The 20598-nt window shown below is 38.8% G+C and overlaps 3 protein-coding genes across 5 annotated transcripts; 1 reads left to right on the top strand and 2 right to left on the bottom strand.

Annotated features, from left to right (window-relative positions):
* Positions 1 to 933: 933 nt before the first annotated feature.
* LOC111332171 (26S proteasome regulatory subunit 6B) lies at positions 934 to 8569 on the bottom strand. Its single transcript, XM_022937462.2, has 7 exons — positions 8414 to 8569; positions 5590 to 5860; positions 3739 to 4257; positions 3383 to 3459; positions 2469 to 2637; positions 1775 to 1830; positions 934 to 1220 (listed from the first exon to the last, which is right to left on the bottom strand). Exons 1-7 carry the CDS (start codon positions 8444 to 8446, stop codon positions 1107 to 1109), a joined length of 1239 nt encoding a protein of 412 aa, XP_022793197.1. The 5' UTR covers positions 8447 to 8569; the 3' UTR covers positions 934 to 1106.
* A 1264-nt stretch (positions 8570 to 9833) lies between these two features.
* Positions 9834 to 11323, top strand: LOC111332175 (uncharacterized). The gene has a single exon (XM_022937464.2). It carries the CDS (start codon positions 9834 to 9836, stop codon positions 10713 to 10715), a length of 882 nt encoding a protein of 293 aa, XP_022793199.2. The 3' UTR covers positions 10716 to 11323.
* Positions 11237 to 20505, bottom strand: LOC111332174 (putative skeletal organic matrix protein 5). Of its 3 annotated transcripts, XM_088728196.1 has the most exons (7): positions 20317 to 20505; positions 18095 to 18131; positions 15879 to 16174; positions 14653 to 14767; positions 14255 to 14291; positions 12930 to 13056; positions 11237 to 12142 (listed from the first exon to the last, which is right to left on the bottom strand). In XM_088728196.1, exons 2-7 carry the CDS (start codon positions 18117 to 18119, stop codon positions 11624 to 11626), a joined length of 1119 nt encoding a protein of 372 aa, XP_088584322.1. In that variant the 5' UTR covers positions 18120 to 18131; positions 20317 to 20505; the 3' UTR covers positions 11237 to 11623. The 3 variants fall into 3 exon arrangements, with proteins under 3 accessions (XP_088584322.1, XP_088584321.1, XP_088584323.1); XM_088728195.1 differs by lacking the exon at positions 20317 to 20505 and having other exon boundaries at positions 18095 to 18302; XM_088728197.1 differs by lacking the exons at positions 14255 to 14291; positions 14653 to 14767; positions 15879 to 16174; positions 18095 to 18131 and having other exon boundaries at positions 20317 to 20501.
* Positions 20506 to 20598: the final 93 nt, after the last annotated feature.

Raw genomic sequence — 20598 nt, forward strand, 5'->3', positions numbered from 1 at the left:
AAATTTAGATAGCTCTGAAACACGACTTGACTTTTATTTTCTGTAATTCACATTGCCATTTCTGTATCTTAATATTTTCAACTGAAACCATAATTTTATTTTGCGACAGCTGGTACTGTTTGTATAAATATTTTTCGTCTTTTCCTCTCTATAATCTTGTGTGTCTCTTTCCCTGCCTCAATTAGGCTCTTCTATATGCAGGTGGAAGCTGTTATGAAATTATAATTTATGAATTAATGAATAAAGTTTGTTGTTGTTGTTGTTGTTGTTTGTAGAATTCCATATACCAGTAACACCATACATTAACTAAGCATTCCATTTCATTAAGACTAAATAGATAGGTTTCATTGCAACACTCTATGCACAGTAAATGTATGGGGTTATATAGAAATCTTTATTTGCCTAGCTTTTAACAACAAAAGAGGGGCAATAATTTTTGAGCTGAGGACAAGAATGCAAAGAAAAGTTTTTCAATTAAGACATCGTGGCATATCAAACTTAAGGATGCAGATTTTTAAAAAGCAAATTTAAAAAATGTTAGGTAGTTCTAAGAAGACGTTTTTGGGGCGTTCAAGTGTAATTTTTTGTCAGTGCTATTGTTTAAATGTAGTGGGAGGTTTAGAAGCTTTTTGTAAGGTTCACTTCAACCTTTGGAAATTTGCACATGTCAGAGCTCTAGATTATGAGTACTTAGGAGCACTGTGAAGTGGGTGTGAATGGACTCTAGCATGCAGGAAAACCATAGAGGCCTTAACAACTTGAAACGAAAATTGGAAATGCAGTGTTCTTTGCAGCTAGCAACTACCATTCTAGTTACTACCATTCCTTGATGCAAATAAATCAACTCCCAAAAATGGCTGAAAGTCAGCCTACCAGCCTACATGCAAAAGCCATTTACTGTATTTTTAACATCACCAGGAAAAGGCATCCACATACACAAGTAACCGGCATTTATTCACAATGGGAAGTAGCAGTCCTGGGTACACAGATAACATTACTAATAAAACTCATGTTGTGTTTCATCTTTCTTCATGTTGTTCTTGCAGCCCTCAGACATCAGCATTTATTGACAGTGAGAAGTATCAGTTCTTGGTACACAGATAACATTACTTATAAAACTCATGTTCTGTTTCATCTTTCTTTACGTTGTTCTTGTAGCCCTTCTCAAAATCTTTAGCTAGGATGACATAGCGATTTTCTCGTACTGCCTGCATGCCAGCCTATGGAAAGAAAGTAACACACACTTTATTAAAAAACCTTGTGTATCTTTCAACTCCCTGAAGCCTCCAAGATCCCATTCATACAATAGTTTTCTCTTCTAGCTATTATTCACTCACATCCTCATAAATGCAACTGTGTTTCAAAGGAAGTGAGGGAAAGATAACTCTATTGGTAAGTTTATCCAGGCTTGTGGCTTGAGGGTCTTGCTTTTGTTTGAGTGTCTGCCAATTTTAATCATAACGCCCAAAATCATGTGCCATGGCAGAACATTTTAGCAAAATCAAACTTTTGAGTGTCTGACAGATCTTTCTCGCTCAGCCCAGCTCACTCATCTCAGCTTAACTCTATCCTTATTTGGTACAGGCAAATAATTGAAAAAATAAACAGATGCTTACATAAAATCATGCACATTTTCTAAAAATGAGACTGGACAATTACCATGGTGCATTTTGTCCCAGAATAAATTGGAATTGAATGATAACAAGAACAATTTTTTTTCATCACAGAAGCACTTAAACCACACCTGCACTCAACATATTTAAAAAAAACATACCTCTTGGCAAATAGCATTGATATCAGCTCCACTTATTCTGTCTGGTCTCGCAACATCTATTATAATGAATAGGTCAAGGTGTGCATTTGTTTTCTATGTTAGTCTTTGCCCATAAATAAATTGCTACTGCTTTCTTTTAGCAAAAATAAAAGCACTACAAGATACAGGGTTCAAAATTGCCACAGTTGTCAACAAGAGGCCAAACAGGTGACTGATTTAGAGTCTTGTTATTTTTCTTCCAATAAAATCTGTGCTTCATGTAGGATTTACAATAAGAAACAAAATTTATGCAATTTTCTTCATTGAGCTAAAGTGAAGACCTTGATGAACAGGAATACAGTCTACTTTGGACAAAGAAAGGTATTTCAAACCATAAATATGCCAGGAGTTTAAAATATTCACTTGAAGAGTGCTGTGATACACTGTCCAACTAAACAGTGAACAAGGACACAATGTTTGAGATATTAAGAATCAAGATAACGGGAATCTCATATTAAAAAAAAATGAGACCCTTCTCTAGATAACTAAGTTGAAAATCAATCAGAAACTAACAGAGGTGCATGGATACATTGTAGAATACAAAAAGAAATTCGGAAAAGTTAGCGTTTCAAGCAACTTCCGGTTGAAAATTATGCTTCTTTTTTTTAAAAGTTAATCCAGTAAACACAAACATAGAAGAATAATAAAAGGATACAATCCTCTAAATCAACTTCTTCTGACAGGTTCATCTTAGCTGTTATGGTGGAGAAGATCAGACGTTTCTGTCTTCTATCTGGCAAGGGGAATTCAATCTTACGATCCAGTCGACCAGGACGTAACAATGCAGGGTCAAGAGTGTCGTGACGATTTGTGGCCATGATGACCTGTTCCAAGAAAAACATTTTCATACTACTCATTAATACAATAAAATTAAAAGACAAAAAATTAGTGTTCTTTAATTTGAGTACATGTGAAGCTAACTTGAACAAAAATAACAGTGAAGAAACTACAAACATAAGTAGTACTGTTAGACTATTTGAACACAGATAAATTTTCTGGAAGTCACTAGATACTAATTAGTTGTAACATTTTACTGCAACAAACAGGCTGGATAACTCAAGTTGTTACACACTAGTGGGTGAATGAACATTTTGATTGAGGCCTTGAGCTACTGTTTTTTGTTTTCTTTATTCTGAGCTTTCCTTCTCTGACGATGCAGTAGATTGGTGAAAGCTTGGAATAAAAAAAAAAAATAAAAGAAATACCGCAGCTCAAGGCCTTAACTGAATTGTCCATTTAATCATTTAATCAAAATGGTACTGAAGGGTAACTACAAATGTTTACTGACACTAGCAGGTGTTTATTCAACATTGGAGATTGCAGAGTTGTCTGGTCACTGCACAGAATTCTCCACCTAAATCTAAGAGGCCTTAACTATTTTTCATTCAAACATGAAAAATGTTTTTTATTTCCTTTACACTCTTCACCTGCTGTTACATTTCTTCAAAAAAATCCTGCACACCTGTAAGTCCAAAAGATCACTTGAGAGTCAGTCACTCACAAGATCTAGATCCAGTTTGTTACATATTGATATGGCTGGTGTACAAAGTATTTTGTCTTCTTTCATACCTTGACATTTACATTCTGGTCAAAGCCATCCATCTGATTCAACAGCTCAAGCAATATTCTCTGAACTTCTCTGTCAGCTGGAATAAAATGTCAAATAAAATTGAATTCAAAGTCCAATAAAAATGTTAACAGTTAACCCCAGAGCATTTTTGCAAGGTTTCCCTAACCATTTGCAAATACTCATTTATACTCCAGGGTAGCAAGGGGCACTATAACAGCTTAAGCATCTTGCCCAGGAATAAAACTTAATGATCTGCCCCATCACTCTTGATACTAGAATCTAGTCAGCTGACCACTTGGCCATGTTTTGCCCACATCCTCCCAGAGAAAACACAAAGAAACGTTGAATCTCTTACCTCCTGTTTGTGCATCAAATCGCTTAGTAGCAATTGCATCAATCTCATCTATAAAAATTATTGCTGGTGCATTTTCTTTAGCCAGGCGAAATACATCACGAACCATCCTGGGTCCTTCACCAAGATATTTTTGGACAAATTCTGAGCCCACAACACGAATGAAGGCAGCTGTTGTGTGATGAGCAACTGCCTTGGCTAACATGGTCTTGCCGCATCCTGGGGGACCATACATAAGAACGCCGCGTGGTGGATCAATACCAATTTGTTTGTAGAGCTCAAAATGTGTAAGAGGGAGCTCAACAGCTTCTCGCATTTCTTGCTTTTGTATATCCATTCCACCAATGTCCGAGTAGGCTACATTTGGCTTCTCATCAGCGGTTAACATTGCTATACTGCTATCAGCTTCTGGAGGAAGGACGTCAACAAGTGCATTGGAGTGCTTATGGAGAGCCACAGATGCACTTGGTTTCAAAAGTTCCCGGTCTATGGTACTGAGTATGCGAATGTAGTAGTTTGACCCTAACCAATTAAAAACAGTTAAAACATACTTACTAACAAGTTATGCTGAGTTTTAAAGTCTTAATTGGGTGTAAATTTGAGGATTTTATTATAGAATAGAAGTCATCAGAGATTGGCTAGAGCAATAAACAAGCAGTTGCATCATAAGTCTCCACTACTGAATTTAAAACCTAAACTATGTCACATTCACATTTCCCTCTAGTCTAATTGAACTGAATGAGTAATATTAACTTCCCCTCATTTTTCATTTGCATAATTCTTAAATTGTTACCAGTGAAATTAAAGATTCTATAAATGAATAAAGGCTGATAGTTTCAAAAGAAACTGTTTGGGGCTGTATCGGTGGGAGTAACAAAATAATTTGGATATATCAACAAAGTTGAAATGGTAAATTGGCCACCGTAACGATTACAAAAGCTGACGTTTAGAGCGTTAGCCCTTCGTCGGAGCGAATGGGTCAAAAAACGCTCGAAACGTCAGCTTTTGTAATCGTTACGGTGGCCAATTTACCATTTCAACTTTGTTGATATATCCAAATTATAAAGATTCTATATATACATGAAGTTCATATATTTTGAACTGCGGTATTAGATATGTATGATGCACCATCCTCGCAGTAGATAGCGCTATTTAAGCAATAGCGAAAATCAGACCTGAAAAAAAATCAGGCCTGTACAGGATTCGAACCACTGACCTCTGTGATACTAGTGCAGCGCTCTTACCAATTGAGCTAACAAGCCAACTGGGAGCAGGCCGTTAAGTTGATTCGTAATAAACCCATGAAAGTGATAAATCAGATACAATGAAATATATGAAGTTCATATATTTTGAAATGCGGTATTAGATACGTATGATGCACGATCCTCGCAGTAGATAGCGCTATTTAAGCAATAGCAAAAATCAGACCTGAAAAAAATCAGGCCTGTACGGGATTCGAACCACTGACCTCTGCGATACTAGTGCAGCGCTCTTACCAATTGAGCTAACAAGCCAACTGGGAGCAGGCCGTTAAGTTGATTCGTAATAAACCCGTGAAAGTCTGATTTATCACTGTTATCGCTATCTACTGCGAGGATGGTTTATTACGAATAAACCCGTGAAAGTCAGATCTGATTTATCACTTTCACGGGTTTATTACGAATCAACTTAACGGCTTGCTCCCAGTTGGCTTGTTAGCTCAATTGGTAAGAGCGCTGCACTAGTATCGCAGAGGTCAGTGGTTCGAATCCCGTACAGGCCTGATTTTTTCAGGCCTGATTTTCGCTATTGCTTAAATAGCGCTATCTACTGAGAGGATCGTGCATCCTACGTAAAGATTCTATAGTTTCCAACCTGTTGTAGAGCCAACAATTCCTGTGTTTTGATCGACAGCTTCCAAAAACTGACCAATAACCAGAGGAACAGATTGGATGCGTTTCACTTCCTCTTGTGCATGTAGCAGCTCCTTTTTGAGATTTTTCTGTTCATCCTTAATGTATTCTTCCTGAACTTTTAAAAACTCCAGTTGTTTTTGAAGCTTCTTGTATTTTGCATAAAGATCATCTACATTAGGGTCAACAGTGGACAAAGAATTGCTTGCAGCAGTCGTGGGTCGGCTTGAATCCTAACAAAGAAGTTAAAACACAAGCAAGTTGGACGCACTGCACAATGCAACAGGTGGAAATGCATTGACCCTTCTACCCCTGAGAGTGTTAAGTATCAAGTTCTTCCCAACAGTACCAAGGCTGTGCTTGAAGGAAAATTGAATGGAGCCCAGTGCTCTGAACCTGAAATCCAGGGTGCCCAGCATATTCTTTGTATGAAAAAACTAAAATTCCCGAGTCACCCAAGAGTAAAAGTAAGGCGCCAGGGGCCACTGGGCACTGCTAGAGCACAGCCTTGAGTACCACCCCTGAATCATACAAAAAGTTAATAGGAGTAAGGGAAATAAATGATTGCAAACTCGAGAAGTTCTTGATTGTTATACAAATTCTCCTTGTAACTATCATAAGAAAAGTATAGAAAACAGAAAGGAGAACTTGCACACTGATGGAAGAGTGTAATGGGTTAACTCCTGAGTTTTTTTCACATCTCCCAGTAAACTTAGCATATTTTTCAATTGTAACAAATATACATGTACTTTGTCTGATTTTCCTTTCTATCTTGATGTGATTCAACACATTTGCTGTACACAGCAGTTTTGATAAAAGTGTGACCGGGCACAGGATTTCGTACACTAACGCTTTACCGTTTAACGAATCAATCCGTTTACTATCCGTTTACTATCCGTTTAAAACGGATCATTAAAGCGTTTAAACGCTTTCTTCATCCGTTTAAACACTTTGCTCATCCGTTTAACGTTTTCGACAAAACGTTTAAACGGTTAACTTATCCGTTTAAAATAAAATACATCCGTTTAACGGTTACTTGCATCCGTTTAACGAGGAGAGCGAGATTTGTTTTCAGGATTATGCAAATTTATTTCGATTGACGTGTACGGCAAAATTTACAAAATCCGTGGCTATCCAGTTTCTCATCTTTTAATTCCGTCGATTGAAAGGAAACGGAAATTGCTTTATAAAAGCTGTAATTACACATTACTTTACAAAATCGAATGCAAGATGAAACACGAGCGAAAGAAAGTTGAGTTTTGTTACATGCGCATGCAAAATTGTTTCGATTAACCGACGGTGAAATCTACAAAATCAGCGGCATTTCTTAACGTTTTCACTTGATAGTGCGTTTTCATTTCAGTCAATACGTAGAAGAAACAATGTAGGAACATGAAAAAAAAAAACGACTTTGCTTCTCAACTCTATTTTCTTTCTATCGAGAATGTTCAGTCCACATGGTATGATTGACAGATTGCTTCCTCTGCTTACACAAATTTTCAAACGCATTGCGAGCTCTCCAGGGTGAGACTCGCTCTCGGCTCGCTTCACTCGCCAGTGGATAGCTTAATTGCAGGCTAGTAATTTCATTTTACTTAGTTTTCTATCATTGTCGGTCGAATATTATTAGTATGAAACGTCAGTGTTCCGCATGAACAATTCGTATAATTGTTCGCAACGGTTTCTGATCGATATGTGCATGACTTTCCGCCGTTCTTTAGCCCTCCTCATTCGTTCAAGGTTTTTGTCCATCCATTTAACCTTTTGAGCTATCCATAAAATATTTATAGATGCTGTTCAACCGTTTAACGTTTTAAGCCATCCGTTTATTTTTTTTGTCGGCCGTTTAACGGTTTACGGAATCCGTTTTTGGACTTTGCTCTACCGTTTAACGCTTTGGACTATTCGTTTAAACGGACATGCACACCGTTTTAATGCTCTTACTACCCGTTTACTATCCGTTTACAAACCGTTTATTTTTACCCGTTTAACGGAAAAGCGTTAGTGTACGAAATCCTGTGCCCGGTCACAAGTGCAACTAGTTGGGTAATGCAAGACTTGTATATGTTCTTCCTAACATTAAATGATTTTTTTCATTTCAGTTCCACTGTTCCCCTTTTCCAAAAGGGTTATTTATTTTGTGTTATGTTTGCTGATCAGTTAACATTCTCTTATTATCTGTTCAACTACCATGCTGCTATCCCAGCTCTCACACTTAAACTCTTCCATAAGAGTCATTATGGATTACCGTCTGTTTGAAATGACCTTCGACTGTTTGTGTTTGATTCAAATCAAAATTTCAACAAGGTTCAAATTGACCAAATGGATTGAGAAAAAAAGAAAGGCTTCCGGCCTTTCCAAACAAAGGCAAGTAAGACCAATAAACTGGACGAATTGAAGAGAAACTCGATAATAAAATACAACGTGATCCTACATGTAACTTGCATGGAACCAATTTCGCCATGATTTTCATCCGTTATGATGCTGGTAAATCTGCAAATTTGGTGTACTAACTCGAAACGAAATTTTCTATTTTTGAAGGAAATTGTATCGCTTTTTCCAAACATTTCAAACAATTTTTTCCCTTCTTTACAACGTGACAAAGCAGAAATTATCTCGCACTGACGGGAATTAGTAGGCAAAAAGACATAGCTCTTTAAAGGGAGAAACGATTAAAAAAGGACTAAAAATCGATCACGTACTAGGAAAATTTTTTACGTTTCATTCTGAAACCCTTTGTGTCGAAAATCTGACAAGTATATAGCGAAAATCATTTAACAACCAACCTGACTTTGAACAGTAATTCCTATTTCCTCCATCTTGGATTTTCAACTATGAAGTACCCGGATGCTTACCGCAGACAAGGAAACTGCGGGCTCTACTTAAAAGAAAACGAGGATATGGAAGAGGACTCAGAACGGCGGAGTCCAGTAAGTGTGCTTGATAATAATTCATTTATGTCCGCTATTTTAGAAATTTTTAGATTTATCTACCTTTCTCCACCAAACTTTACTGTGTTGGGATGAAAAAAATACAAATACTGCCACGTACAGCAATTTAGCAGAGGAATACAATACCTTCCTATTTCATTTAATTGACACAAGCAATAGTTCAGAGAGATCAGAATCGTGAAAGGATTCATGGTACTGCAAAAATCTCGTGAGGCAAACGCCAGCGTCCCCCGTCTGACCCCAACAGCCAGTCCGTAGTGTTCTTTTTTTCGCCTTGCCTATGCGTGGGTGATCTAATAAAAGATGGCACGCAGTTATTCTCTCTCCCTTGGTAAAACAAATTTGATTCAGAAAAAGTTTCCCCTTTTCATTAAGCATTACTCCCAAGTACTTGACATGTTCCTGAAAGCCTCCATCTGATTGTGTAATTCTGCTGTGGTTTACAACGAACTCTGCCTCGATTATGACCGGAAGGTCATTTTGCTCCAGGGCAACTTCACCCAGAGTCACGTCCGTACCCAGGTGAGTGACATCGGCAGAGATCATAATCAGAGGCTTTAGCGGTTCCGGCCAAACTGTTGTCAATCGGATTACAAAATTATCAATCCGCGTTTTTTTCCCCCGCATTTGAAGAGTGAAAAAGTAATTAGAAAATTATACGTAGACATTCGTAATATCAATAGTCGGACAGGTGATTGTCTGCTGTCAATCAGACAAAAAAGGGGGTGGAAATAAACAAAAGAAAGTGGCTGGTTAATCCCCTCTGATATTCAACTAGACTGATAGTCTCCTTCGCAGCCGTTGTTTGGGCTCGTCACGCAACGCTCCCTCCCCCACGGGGGAGGGAGCGTTACGTGACGAGCCCAAACAACGGCTGCGAAGGAGACTAAACAAGATCTGGACTGAAAAGAAACGAAGTCTACTTCATAAGAAATCTCAGTTTGTACAGTGGCCAAAAGCTTTGTTCCAGGTGTGAGCCACTTTTAGTTGATTTTTTTATGATATTTGAACAGTGTTTGTGTTTTTTTTTTTCGTTAAACACTCAGAAATGCTACTTGACACTAAAATTATCCCCTTCAAGTACCAGAGTACGTGATCATGTCTCAGCAGTGGCCGTGACTTCCTGCATCTTCGCGAAGATGATCTTTAAGCGCGTTTCAGCGCATCTGCTAGTGAAACCGATATCAAACACCCAAGAGTCGCGAATAAATAGCTGCTGCTTTCACTCAAGAAACACAAACTGTTTGAATTCACGATGGCAACTTCATGGGTTGTGAGCTGTTGGATTGTGCTCCTCGCGATCGAAGGATCCTTCACAATGGATGAACTGGCTGTGACAGATTACGGACCACTTGAAATATCGATGGTGCGACATGGAGAAAAGTATGCCACCAACAGACCTTGCTACGAGTACGAAGATGTTCCGCCTTTGTACCACGGAATGACTCACGTTCGAGGGCCGAACGATAAAGTTGGGATTATAACTTTTAAAGTCAACGTTCCGGTCATAATCTACCTTGCCACTGATTCTCGCTATCCATACATCCATGGAAACAAATATGAAAAGACCGGTGACTTAGTCATGCTGGGGGGCTGCCACAAACCCGGGCCAGTTAAGTTCCCAATATACCGGAGTAGGAGGGTACATGGACCTGGTTTGGTGACCGTACGCTTCAGCTCTAGCCGTATGACTGGGATCTTCCTTAGGGATAACGCATTCGACGTGCGCCCCTATGCCGAACTGAAAGTGACCTTCTCCGGTACTCCCCGGGAGATAAGCATGGTTCGGGAAGGAGAGAAGTTTAGCACCAACCGAGATTGCTACAGGATGGAAGATATTCCCCCGAAGTATCATGGATTGACGCATCTTCGGGGGCCCAACGATGAGAAGACCATCAACTTTTACGCGAATATTCCAGTGATCATTTACGTCGCCATTGACTCTCGTCAAAATCGTCACACTATTTTGCCGTCGGATTTCAAAGCCACTGGGGAAAGGATCATCCATGGGGGTTGTCACGATCGTACGAAGTTCCCAATATACGAGAAGAAATATCCCAAAGGGGGAACTGTTACTGTTCCACTCACGGCGTCCCGGATGTTAACAGTTATGGTTAAGCCTCTGATGATGAACTAATCAGCGCTCAGACACTTAGTCAAAATAAGATTTGAGAGTAAATTTTTATCTCGAAAAGAGATAAAGAGACTAAAGAGACTAAAGAGAAGCGAAATGTAATGCTATTAATTGGAATAAAAGACAGAAAGTACTTGCTCCTAAGGTGCCGCCCCTTCCGGTTGAGAGACAAAGATTTCACCACCTGACCCCTGAGAGTGACTAGCCTCTAATTTCTCCTTACAGTATCACCCCTGAATCCAGCATTAAGGTCAGGAGAATAAAGGAAATTATGAGCTCTTGATTGTTCAACAAATTCTCTTTGTCAGCATCTCAGGAAAAGTATAGAGAAAAGCATGGAGAATATGCATACTGATGCTAGGGTGTAAAAGGGTTTAAGTCCGCCATTCTCTTGTTTTCTGTTGTTGTTTTGAGTGGTTTTCAAATGTGTCGAAACTCATTCGCGGGATTCCATCAGGTTGGTTTTACTACGTTCTGACAAGAAGCACGCGCCTTATTCTTAGCAAATCAATAGCAGACCACACTAAGCGTTCGTGGTTAATAATTCTTGACAAAAGACGAACAATCTATGAGGTTTATGAATAAAGCTCTAAAAATTGCATATATAAATCATTCCTCGGTCTGAATATCTCATAAGAGGTGAATGGTATTGCATTGTAGAATTTTTCGCCTTCGTGGGCCGTTTAAAGCGTCTTTTTTTACGAAATTACTTTCGGCTAGACGCCGCCAAGAGCAGACCTAACATCAAAGAGTCTATCCCATTCATAGTAAGCTAGGCTACAGCTACGATTTTTAGCATTTAGGGAGGGGGACAAAAAAAAATCGTAAGGTGCCCTCTGCACACCTTAATTCCTAAATCCCTGATTCCTAGAGAGCCTGCTAACTGAAAGAAAACCAGGCATTCACAGTGTTTACTGCACTACAATATATCCCATAGCTTTGATGTATCTGTCACCATTATCTGGGGAAGCTGCTGCTGTGTTTCCACATGCATTGGAGTTATCGGGACCTCCTCCACCACCAAACCCAATTCTGGAATCACAAGAGTGACAGTCGCTTTCCTGGTTAGCGATATAACCGATTCTTACTTTGGAATGACTGCTTGAGGTACCCACAACATTGAAGCCCTCCTTGTTACAGTTCAATTGCAAAGAGCCCTCCGCGCCAATCAACTTCTTCCACTCGTTTCGACCCAATGAAGTAGCGCGGTAGGTTCCGTCAGCAGTCAGTGAGTGAAGAGAGTTTGCTTGCTTGTTAAAGACAATAAACCTGAGTTGTCCACTTATCTTCATACCGAGACAGATCTTGGAGAAAGGTGTGTTCCAATAGGTCGGTAACTTGGTCTCTTCTGAATCGAACCCAGTCCTTCCTCCAAGAGCATTGTATTCATTTTTGTCACTCCAGTAGCTAGAGTCGTACCGAAACGTTGCCTATATAAAAATAATGGAATATATTAAATTTTTCATAACTAATAGGGTCTCCTGAGGGTCTCAAAGTGCAAATGCGAGGCCGGGGTACAAGAAGGAACGCAAGAATAAAGAAGAGAATGAAGTCGAGGTTCCCTCGCAACTTTGACACCTACGAAAATTCCTTTTCGCGCTCGGCGCGCGAGAAAACCTCACTTTAGTCGAGAGTAAATGAGGGATCCCTTTGGTTTAAACAAAAGGCCTTATTTAAAACGAGTCAAAGCGCAAGGTAAGCCGCTTTACAGAAGGTTTAAAGAAAATGGGAAACGCATAAAAAGAGAATGACATATGTTCTGAATAACTGAACAACCAAATATGACAACAGTTTCTTGTGAAGTGCATATATAAAACGCCTTTGAGTTGAAAATGCCCTTGGGTAATTAGTGGTAAGAGTATCCTTTCAAGAAAGTGATAATAATGATGATAACAATGATAATAATAATAATAATAATAACAATAATAGTAATAATAATAATAGTAATAATAACAATAGCGAATATTCATACATAATAGCCCCTCAGTACCGAAGTACTGTTATTAAAGGGATCCTGTTTAATTATAAAAATTAAAATAGTATAAAAACGAAAATAGGATAAAATACGACTTTGGCTTGCGCTAACCCACATTAACTACGCTATACAAAATAAAATTCATCCAGAGACTTTCCAAATAATATCCTACCGCTAATCTGCCTGGTTTCTAAAAGTTACTTATATTCTCAAAGCGATAAATACTTTCCTTTTTTATGTACCTTGTTGCCGTCAATTTTCATGACCGGCGTCCATGCTCCATCTCCGCATCCAAAATCCCCCATCTGACAGAGAACTGTGGTCGGTTTGGACTCAAGGACTAATGTTACCAGTTGACTGGCACTTGACCTTTTTAATACAAAAAGAGACCCATTAATTGTCACTCGTGTGTACCAAAAAAAGGAAAAAAAAAGAAATATCTTCTCTTTGCCGGAAATCAATGAATTTTGTCTGATTCTTGCTTCCCCCACGCAAGACCGCATTTTCAACATCACGTGATTTAGAAAACTATTTACAAACAGAAATAAATTGATAGCTTAAGATCAAGCCCTCATTATTAGCGCTGCAGTACGCGCGTTTCTCCGCCCGAGGGGAGATTTGAGACGAGTTGGGGAGTGGCTTGCCGGGAGTCTGGCGCTAATAATCAGTGTTAGTCCCTTGCAAACAAGTTCAAATTTCAAGTTTATTAGGTCTGCCAAAACAATTACTTACAATTAACACCGCCTGGAAATAGCGAGCTAATCTAGGCGGGAAATGTTAAGGACAAACAAACTTGAATTCCTAATTGAAGGCGTTAATAAAAAGTCGATGTTGAATACATTATTTGTCAAAAGAGAAAAAAAAGCGATAAAAAGTGAAGAAAAATATTATAATTTATGATTGAATTGTAATTAAGATGCCTTTTTATTTCAGAAATAAGAGTGCTACTGTCAGCATAACTGTCCACAGTTTCTAGAGTTTCAAATAGTAATGCTTGAATTTTCTTTTTGAACATGTGCTTTGGTAGTTTTCGATAACTTTCGGGAATGCTGTTCCAAATGTTAGCACCAACAATGGAAAAAGAGTTTTTACGATGATTGAGCCTAGAATGATTAACATAGTAGTTAACAGAAGATGATGAGCGAGTATCATGATACTGATGTATGTCTTGTGTAGAAGTAAATAGATTACAGATATTTTGAGGTGCAGAGTTGGCGGTTATATCAAACATTAAGATTGATGAAAGTTTGAAGTAGAGCATCGAGATTGGCAGAATGTTAGATTGAGCGAAATATGGAATGGCAAGTCTTCTGAAAGTAAGAAAATTGATGAGGCGAACGGCTTTCTTTTGGAGTATAAGAATTTTTTCTAAATGAGACTTGGAATCTAAGCTTGGCCCCAGGCAATGAGGACGTAAGACATATAGGGAGCAATTAATGAATTTTGCAATACTTGCAATACTTAATCGGAAATTGCTTTCTTAGGAGAGAAACTTCTTCAGCACTTCAGTCATGAACTAAGAACGTGTGTTAACCTCTAGATAGCTATTTCATTACACTGTACATACTTGTATAAATTGTACACTTCTTTGCAAGACCTGATACCTATAAATAAAGAATGACAAATTCAGGTTCGTTTAGACTCGAGATACACATCACGAGAGAAAAAACAATTTCTGGCAAAGCAAACTTAAAAATCTGATTCGCAAAATGTGATTCCGAAAAATGCGAGAGACAAAGAAGTGAGTTTTTCTGTGAGGATTTGAAAGTCAGATGTTCTGATCGCGCAACTGATTCTTTCTAGATTTTGAATTGTGATAATTTTCAGAGTTGTCATATGCGCTTCAAAATATTTTCGAGTGTACACAAGTGTAAGGATACAGACGAGTCGAACAATTCTGACAGCCATACGCTGTTCAACGTAACAGACTGGAATAGTTGATCCAGGAAACAGTTGCTGAGTTACCTTTGTCACAATATTCGCCTGTGTAGCCTTTTGCACAGAGACACTTAAACGAGCCGTCTTTGTAGTTTGTCAAACAAGTAGATTCATGTTGGCAAGGAGATGAAGAACATGGTGACTGTGGAGAAACGGCATGAATTTCAAACCACTTTGATTTTTAAAGGGGGTACGTTTCTAAAGAAACTGTGGTGCTGCGTCGGTGGGAATAACAAGGTAATTTGGTTTTATCAGCTAAGTTGAAATTAGTAAAGAATTAAGTTGCTGACGTTTCGAGCGTTAGCCCTTCCTTAGAGCAAAATTTACAATTTCAACTTAGTTGATAAAACCAAATCAAATACGTTAATTTTTACTTTACTTTGTGCAAGAATTTGATATTTGATCTTGAAAAATGGAAAGTACAACTGATTACTCTCTCTAGCTGATCTAAATTCTGTTTCATTTTCATAACGGAACATCAGCCATGCCCTAACTCTCCCTCGTGGCCTCTTTTTAGGCTGTCACGCAACGCTCCCTCTGCCACCACCCCTCCCCCACCCCATCCCAAAAAGAAAGGAAAAGAAAAAAATTAAAAATTACAACGGTTGCTTCCAACCAAACAGCATTTCTTCCACGAATATTTTGGAACGCTCTAATAACACATCTCAAAGCTGCGACGCTTTTCAGTTAAGACTGGCTCTCACTGGTGTCTTAAGAGCGCTTCCGATCACGTGAAAATCGAAAATCGGAGTATAAAGTGGAGCTATGACGTCGACGGAATCGGAGTCGGAAGAATCTCAACGGTTTAATTTTCTTCCGATTCCATGTATGAGTTCGACGCTTATGATCAGTGAAAATTAGATTGTCGGAGTCGCAAGGAGAAGCGGAAGAACCAACCAATCACGATGCCAGTACGTTCTCAGGCTTTCCGATGGCTTACGACTCCGACTGACAGAGTGGTCAGCGGCATCGACATTTTTCTTCCGATTCCGTTGGTTTGATTTTCACTTGATCCTATCGCTCTGTATTTCTGATTTCGGCTCCGGCTCTGTGAAAACTACTTCTTAGCGTCCCCTAAATTTCTCTTAAGGGAGAGTTGCGTAATATGCCACAGAACAGCTGTGAAGGAGAGTACAGGCGCCGTATGCTGAGTGAGAGCTGTTTCAATAGAAACCATGATATGATAATAGCGGAAAATATTTGTCAAAAATAACTCAACATTCCTGAGATTCGTTTGAGAAATCGTTCCCTACCTCTATGGCGAAATGATGCGAACTTTTATTCCCTTTATACTCTGTGGAGTTTCTGTATTTATCAGATGACAATAACTCGCACCAAAGTTTTCCGTGAGCTCCTTTAGAGGCGGCCAGGTTTACAGAAAAACACAACGGATTGCTGAGACAGTCAAACTTGCAGTCAAATACATCATACACTGTCACTGTTCCAACGAGCGGCACATTCAAGTAATGAAACTCGTTTTTGTTAAATCTATATCGTCGGAAATCTTTTGAAGTACAAGGTGTATCCCTGTGATACAAAAAGCCCGATTCTAGAACAAGAGACAAGAACAAAAATACTGAAAAGTTAATAAAAATAAATGCTATGAAATAGTTTCAATCCTCTTAAATTTCGCGCCTCTAAATTGATACTTCTGACTACGGCCGATTTCCGCAGCGTATATCATCTGTCTCAAGAGTTAGTCACATCTTGAATGAATACTCTTGAATCGAAAGCTAAAGCCAAGCTTGCTAAAGCTTATGTTCTTGGAAACATTTACCAAAGAATGCATTTTTTAATAGTACTTGCTTTTCTGTTGTAAATTTTCTGTTCAACATATCGGTTCGATTTCCGGCCACCATTTTAAAGGATGGAACCATTTAGTTTTCTAAATCATTCGGGTTTGTTCAAAATTAGCGACGAACGCAGCCAGTCGTACCACCGGTAAGGATGGCACTTTAGGATGTGGGGGGGGGGGGGACCCTAAAAATAGCCACCGAACTTTTTCATTAGCCGTTAAGTGATATGATATTCAGTTTGAACAGGAGAATTACCCCTAGTTGGGGATTGAAAAGACATCAGCCAATAAAAATAGTCAGCAATCTTAAGCATTTTTCACGACAAACCATAGCCCGAAAGTTACTAGTTGAGTAATTATTCAGAAATTGTTCTTTTTTAGTAATCAACCTAAGAAGTTGGCTATTTAATTAAGAATATAGCGATTTTCTTGCAAGATGGCCAACAATATTGAGTGAAAACCTCATTTCGATGCTAAATTCGAAAATATTGCATATTGGTTTTCTCAGCTGGACGTGCAAACCATTTTGATTGAATAAAATCAACACTATTGTTTGAGAACCTGCCAAATATTGATTTGTATTCTTCTATCCCCAAATCAATTTATGTCTGATGTGTTAGTATCTTTGTCATCCAACTTGGCTAGCGTTTATTCATATTGATCCGTTAGGTTATTTTCAAAAATTAATGAATAAACTCCAGTAAGCCGGACTCTTGACCCCAGCGACTCCTGTTTCTCAAACATGCTGAATATTTTTAAAAGTTGCGAAGGTCATTGTATCTTTTTGCCATCATTTCATCACGTTTGATTCCTTAATACTTAAATTGTTTGATGCTATCCTTTCCTTTTGCCACTGACCTCTGCGATACTAGTGCAGCGCTCTACCAATTGAGCTAACAAGCCAACTGGGAGCAGGCCGTTAACTAATACCGCAGTTCTAAATATATGAACTTCATATATTCATTGTATCTGATTTATCATCACGGGTTTATTACGAATCAACTTCACGGCCTGCTCCCAGTTGGCTTGTTAGCTCAACTGGTAGAGCGCTGCACTAGTATCGCAGAGGTCAGTGGTTCGAATCCCGTACAGGCCTGATTTTTTTCAGGTCTGATTTTCGCTATTGCATAAATAGCGCTCTCTACTGCGAGGATCGTGCATCATACGTATTTTGACTGTATTTGACTGTATATGACATTTATCGAGAAAAAATAAAGTCCTTCTGTCATGAATCTTAGTGGCGACCGGCAATTTTCCATATATCTTTTTTCAATGTCGGGTGATCGTGGTATTTCTAAAGAAAGGATTCTCAACCTCCTTGGGGCTTGTGTGCTGTGGGTCGGATTCAAACTTTCTAATGTTCGAGAATTGAATTTCCCTGCGGGAGGCATATATATATATATATACAATTTAATTAATTAGACATGGAGATTTCACCGTTTTAGGATATTAACTACAAACCAAATTCTCACGAAAGTTTGGTTTTAAGAAACATTTCAACGCACAAATTTCCCTGTGAAGACGACATTTTTAAACAATGATGGAATCATCCATATGACGTGTGTCCAGATAAGTTACAAAAAATGATACTCTTCGAAGGTATAAACGAATGATGACGGGAAAAACGGTACTCGAATGTTAACAACGAACAAGTTGCAAATACACACAACAAACCTAGAGAAAATGCTGTGTCTGGCATCAGAGCAGAGAACTGGAATAAAATGGAATAGACAAAAACAAAGAACATGTTGAAAGAATTCCAATCTTCTCGCCAGCAAAGGAAGGAATTCCAGCTTTGTTTCAAATGTGATTAGCGACGAACTGCAAACTACATCTAATTTCTCCGTGAACATGTCTAAGGCGTTGATTACAACCAATAGAATGAAAACGGATTGCAGCTGTTTCCAGCTATCCGACGAGCAAACCAGTGGGGTTCATTGTTTACTTAAATATGTCAGTAGATGGCAGAGTTCTTCATATTTCCCATTCAGACGTCTCATTTACATCATGGTTAATTACCATATTTCTTGAAGATGCATCCGGGCGCTTGTTTAAATTTTGGCTTAAAAAAAAGGAGGGGCACTTATTAAAAAGAGGGCGCTTAATCGGGGGGGGGGGGTGAAGAGGGGGGAGGGCGATTATTATTCTCCTAGTGACTCCCCTGTAGCTCAAGCTTAAAAGGTCAGAAATAAAGCGATAGTAGAAATAATTTTTCCTTGTACCTTTACGAATAAAAAAAGTGAGGAAGGAGATGGGCGCTTATTAGAAGTAAGGGGGTAGGACGCCCTTGTTTGAGGTTATGGCTTAGGGGTGGGCGATTATACGGGTGAGGGCGCTTATCAGAACGTGGGCGCTTAGTTGAGGAAATAGCGTTTCTAGCGAGGTGCCTCGGCGTTCTTTCTTTTTTTAACATTGATCCGTATTTATCTAACGATTCAAATATCTATTTGCCCATTACTTATTATATTTCAACAATTTATGACCTGTCATTATTCAGTTGTCATGATTACGCACTTTTTAACTGTTGTGGAAAAAATTGTCCCAAAATGAAGTTCTTGTGTCGGACATATTTTTGTACAGACTTGGTATTACGTATACTAAATTTCGTTACAAATGCTTTTATCTTGCATTAAGGGACTGGTTCACAAATCTTAATTGTAATAATTAAGCAATGAACTGCACTTTCTATCAGTTTATGCGTGGATCCATCCCCGGCTTCAACATCCCCCCTCGCGCAACCCCCTCGGCAATTGAAAATTGGGTCGTTCAAATTTCCTTCCCCCTCCCGGCCTGTTATTGAACGATTCTTTGTGAGGTCAACGAATGTTGTAGGATTTGGTAAAGTAGCAAAGTCGCGTTTTAGTTTTTTAAGTTGCTGTTGGGTTTTTCGCCTGTAAGCATCCCTTCATGATATGAAAACTTTCCTCTTAAGCCATTGGCTCACGGAAGCAAACTATTTACCGTTTACGTTTACTTCCCCACCCCCCTTGGGCACGGATGACAGTTAATGTCCGTGGTTTGCCCACGAGGATGTTGAAGCTTGGAATTGATCGTTGCATAACCAGCTTAATAACTCACGTGGGATGTTGGAATAGCTCGAAAAGTTTGTAAATCACAAGCCGGAGGCAATTGCAAGTGATCATTAACAAACTTCAAACCTCCCGCGTGGAGTGCATGATTACGTCGGTAAACCGATAGAAACGGCGGTCTATTTCTTTTATGAATTAAACTTTACAAAAAACACAGTCTGTTTCAATATTTTAGGGGTTTACCCGAGGGAAGATAACTATCTTGGTTTACCTGTGCAATGGACGATAGGATTTTAACCAATCAGAGCGCTCGCACCTGCAGTATCCCAGATATCTTATAAAGTTGAATCAACGTGTATCCATATACAGCCAATAAAATAACCATCACTGCCTTAAAAGGTTTCCTTACAAACTACAAAGTATAGTACAGTAGTAATAGATCGTTAATTAGACTAAAAAATGTTCGAATAATATACAGAAAGATTAAAAGCATCGGCGAAAACACAAAATGGCGGTTGGCGACTGAGTTAGACTAAACTCAAGACCAACCCAATGCACTTTTTTCCTGCCGTTTGCATTACGATAAATAACAGTTACATCGAAAGAAAGTAGATTGAAGATCAGCTCCATAATTTTTTTTCGACTCCAAAAAATTCATTTACCAACCTAAAATTTAAGGCAAAGTTGAAAAACATACTTTAATCAAACGTTTCATTTAACTGCCCTACTACTACTCTGCCCAAAATTTTGTTTCTATCACTCCTTGATGACCGCCATCTTCAGTAAACGCGATGAACAGTATCTATTCACTGATTTCCGATATAATTTTTGGTACATACTATGATAGTAGTTCGACAAAATACTGACCTTTTGATGAATTAATTCCTTTTACCCGAAAATTTCGCTCCTCTGCAGGTCAACCAACGTTTTAATATTGCCCCCCTGCAATTTTTAGGGGGCTTTGGGAGCTCTGCTCCAGGAATATCTTGTTCAGTAAGCGTTATTGTGTCACCAACGCTTTCCTTCTTCGCCGCCATCTTGAAACGCGTCCCCCTAAAGTCGCCCCAGCGTGTCTTGCGCCTACTGACTCGACCCATTCCCCCGATAACGTAAAATGGCGAATAAAGGGGAAACAGCGAACATTTCGAA

Source organism: Stylophora pistillata, chromosome 7 (assembly GCF_964205215.1).
Source record: "Stylophora pistillata chromosome 7, jaStyPist1.2, whole genome shotgun sequence".
NCBI classification, from domain to species: domain Eukaryota; kingdom Metazoa; phylum Cnidaria; class Anthozoa; order Scleractinia; family Pocilloporidae; genus Stylophora; species Stylophora pistillata.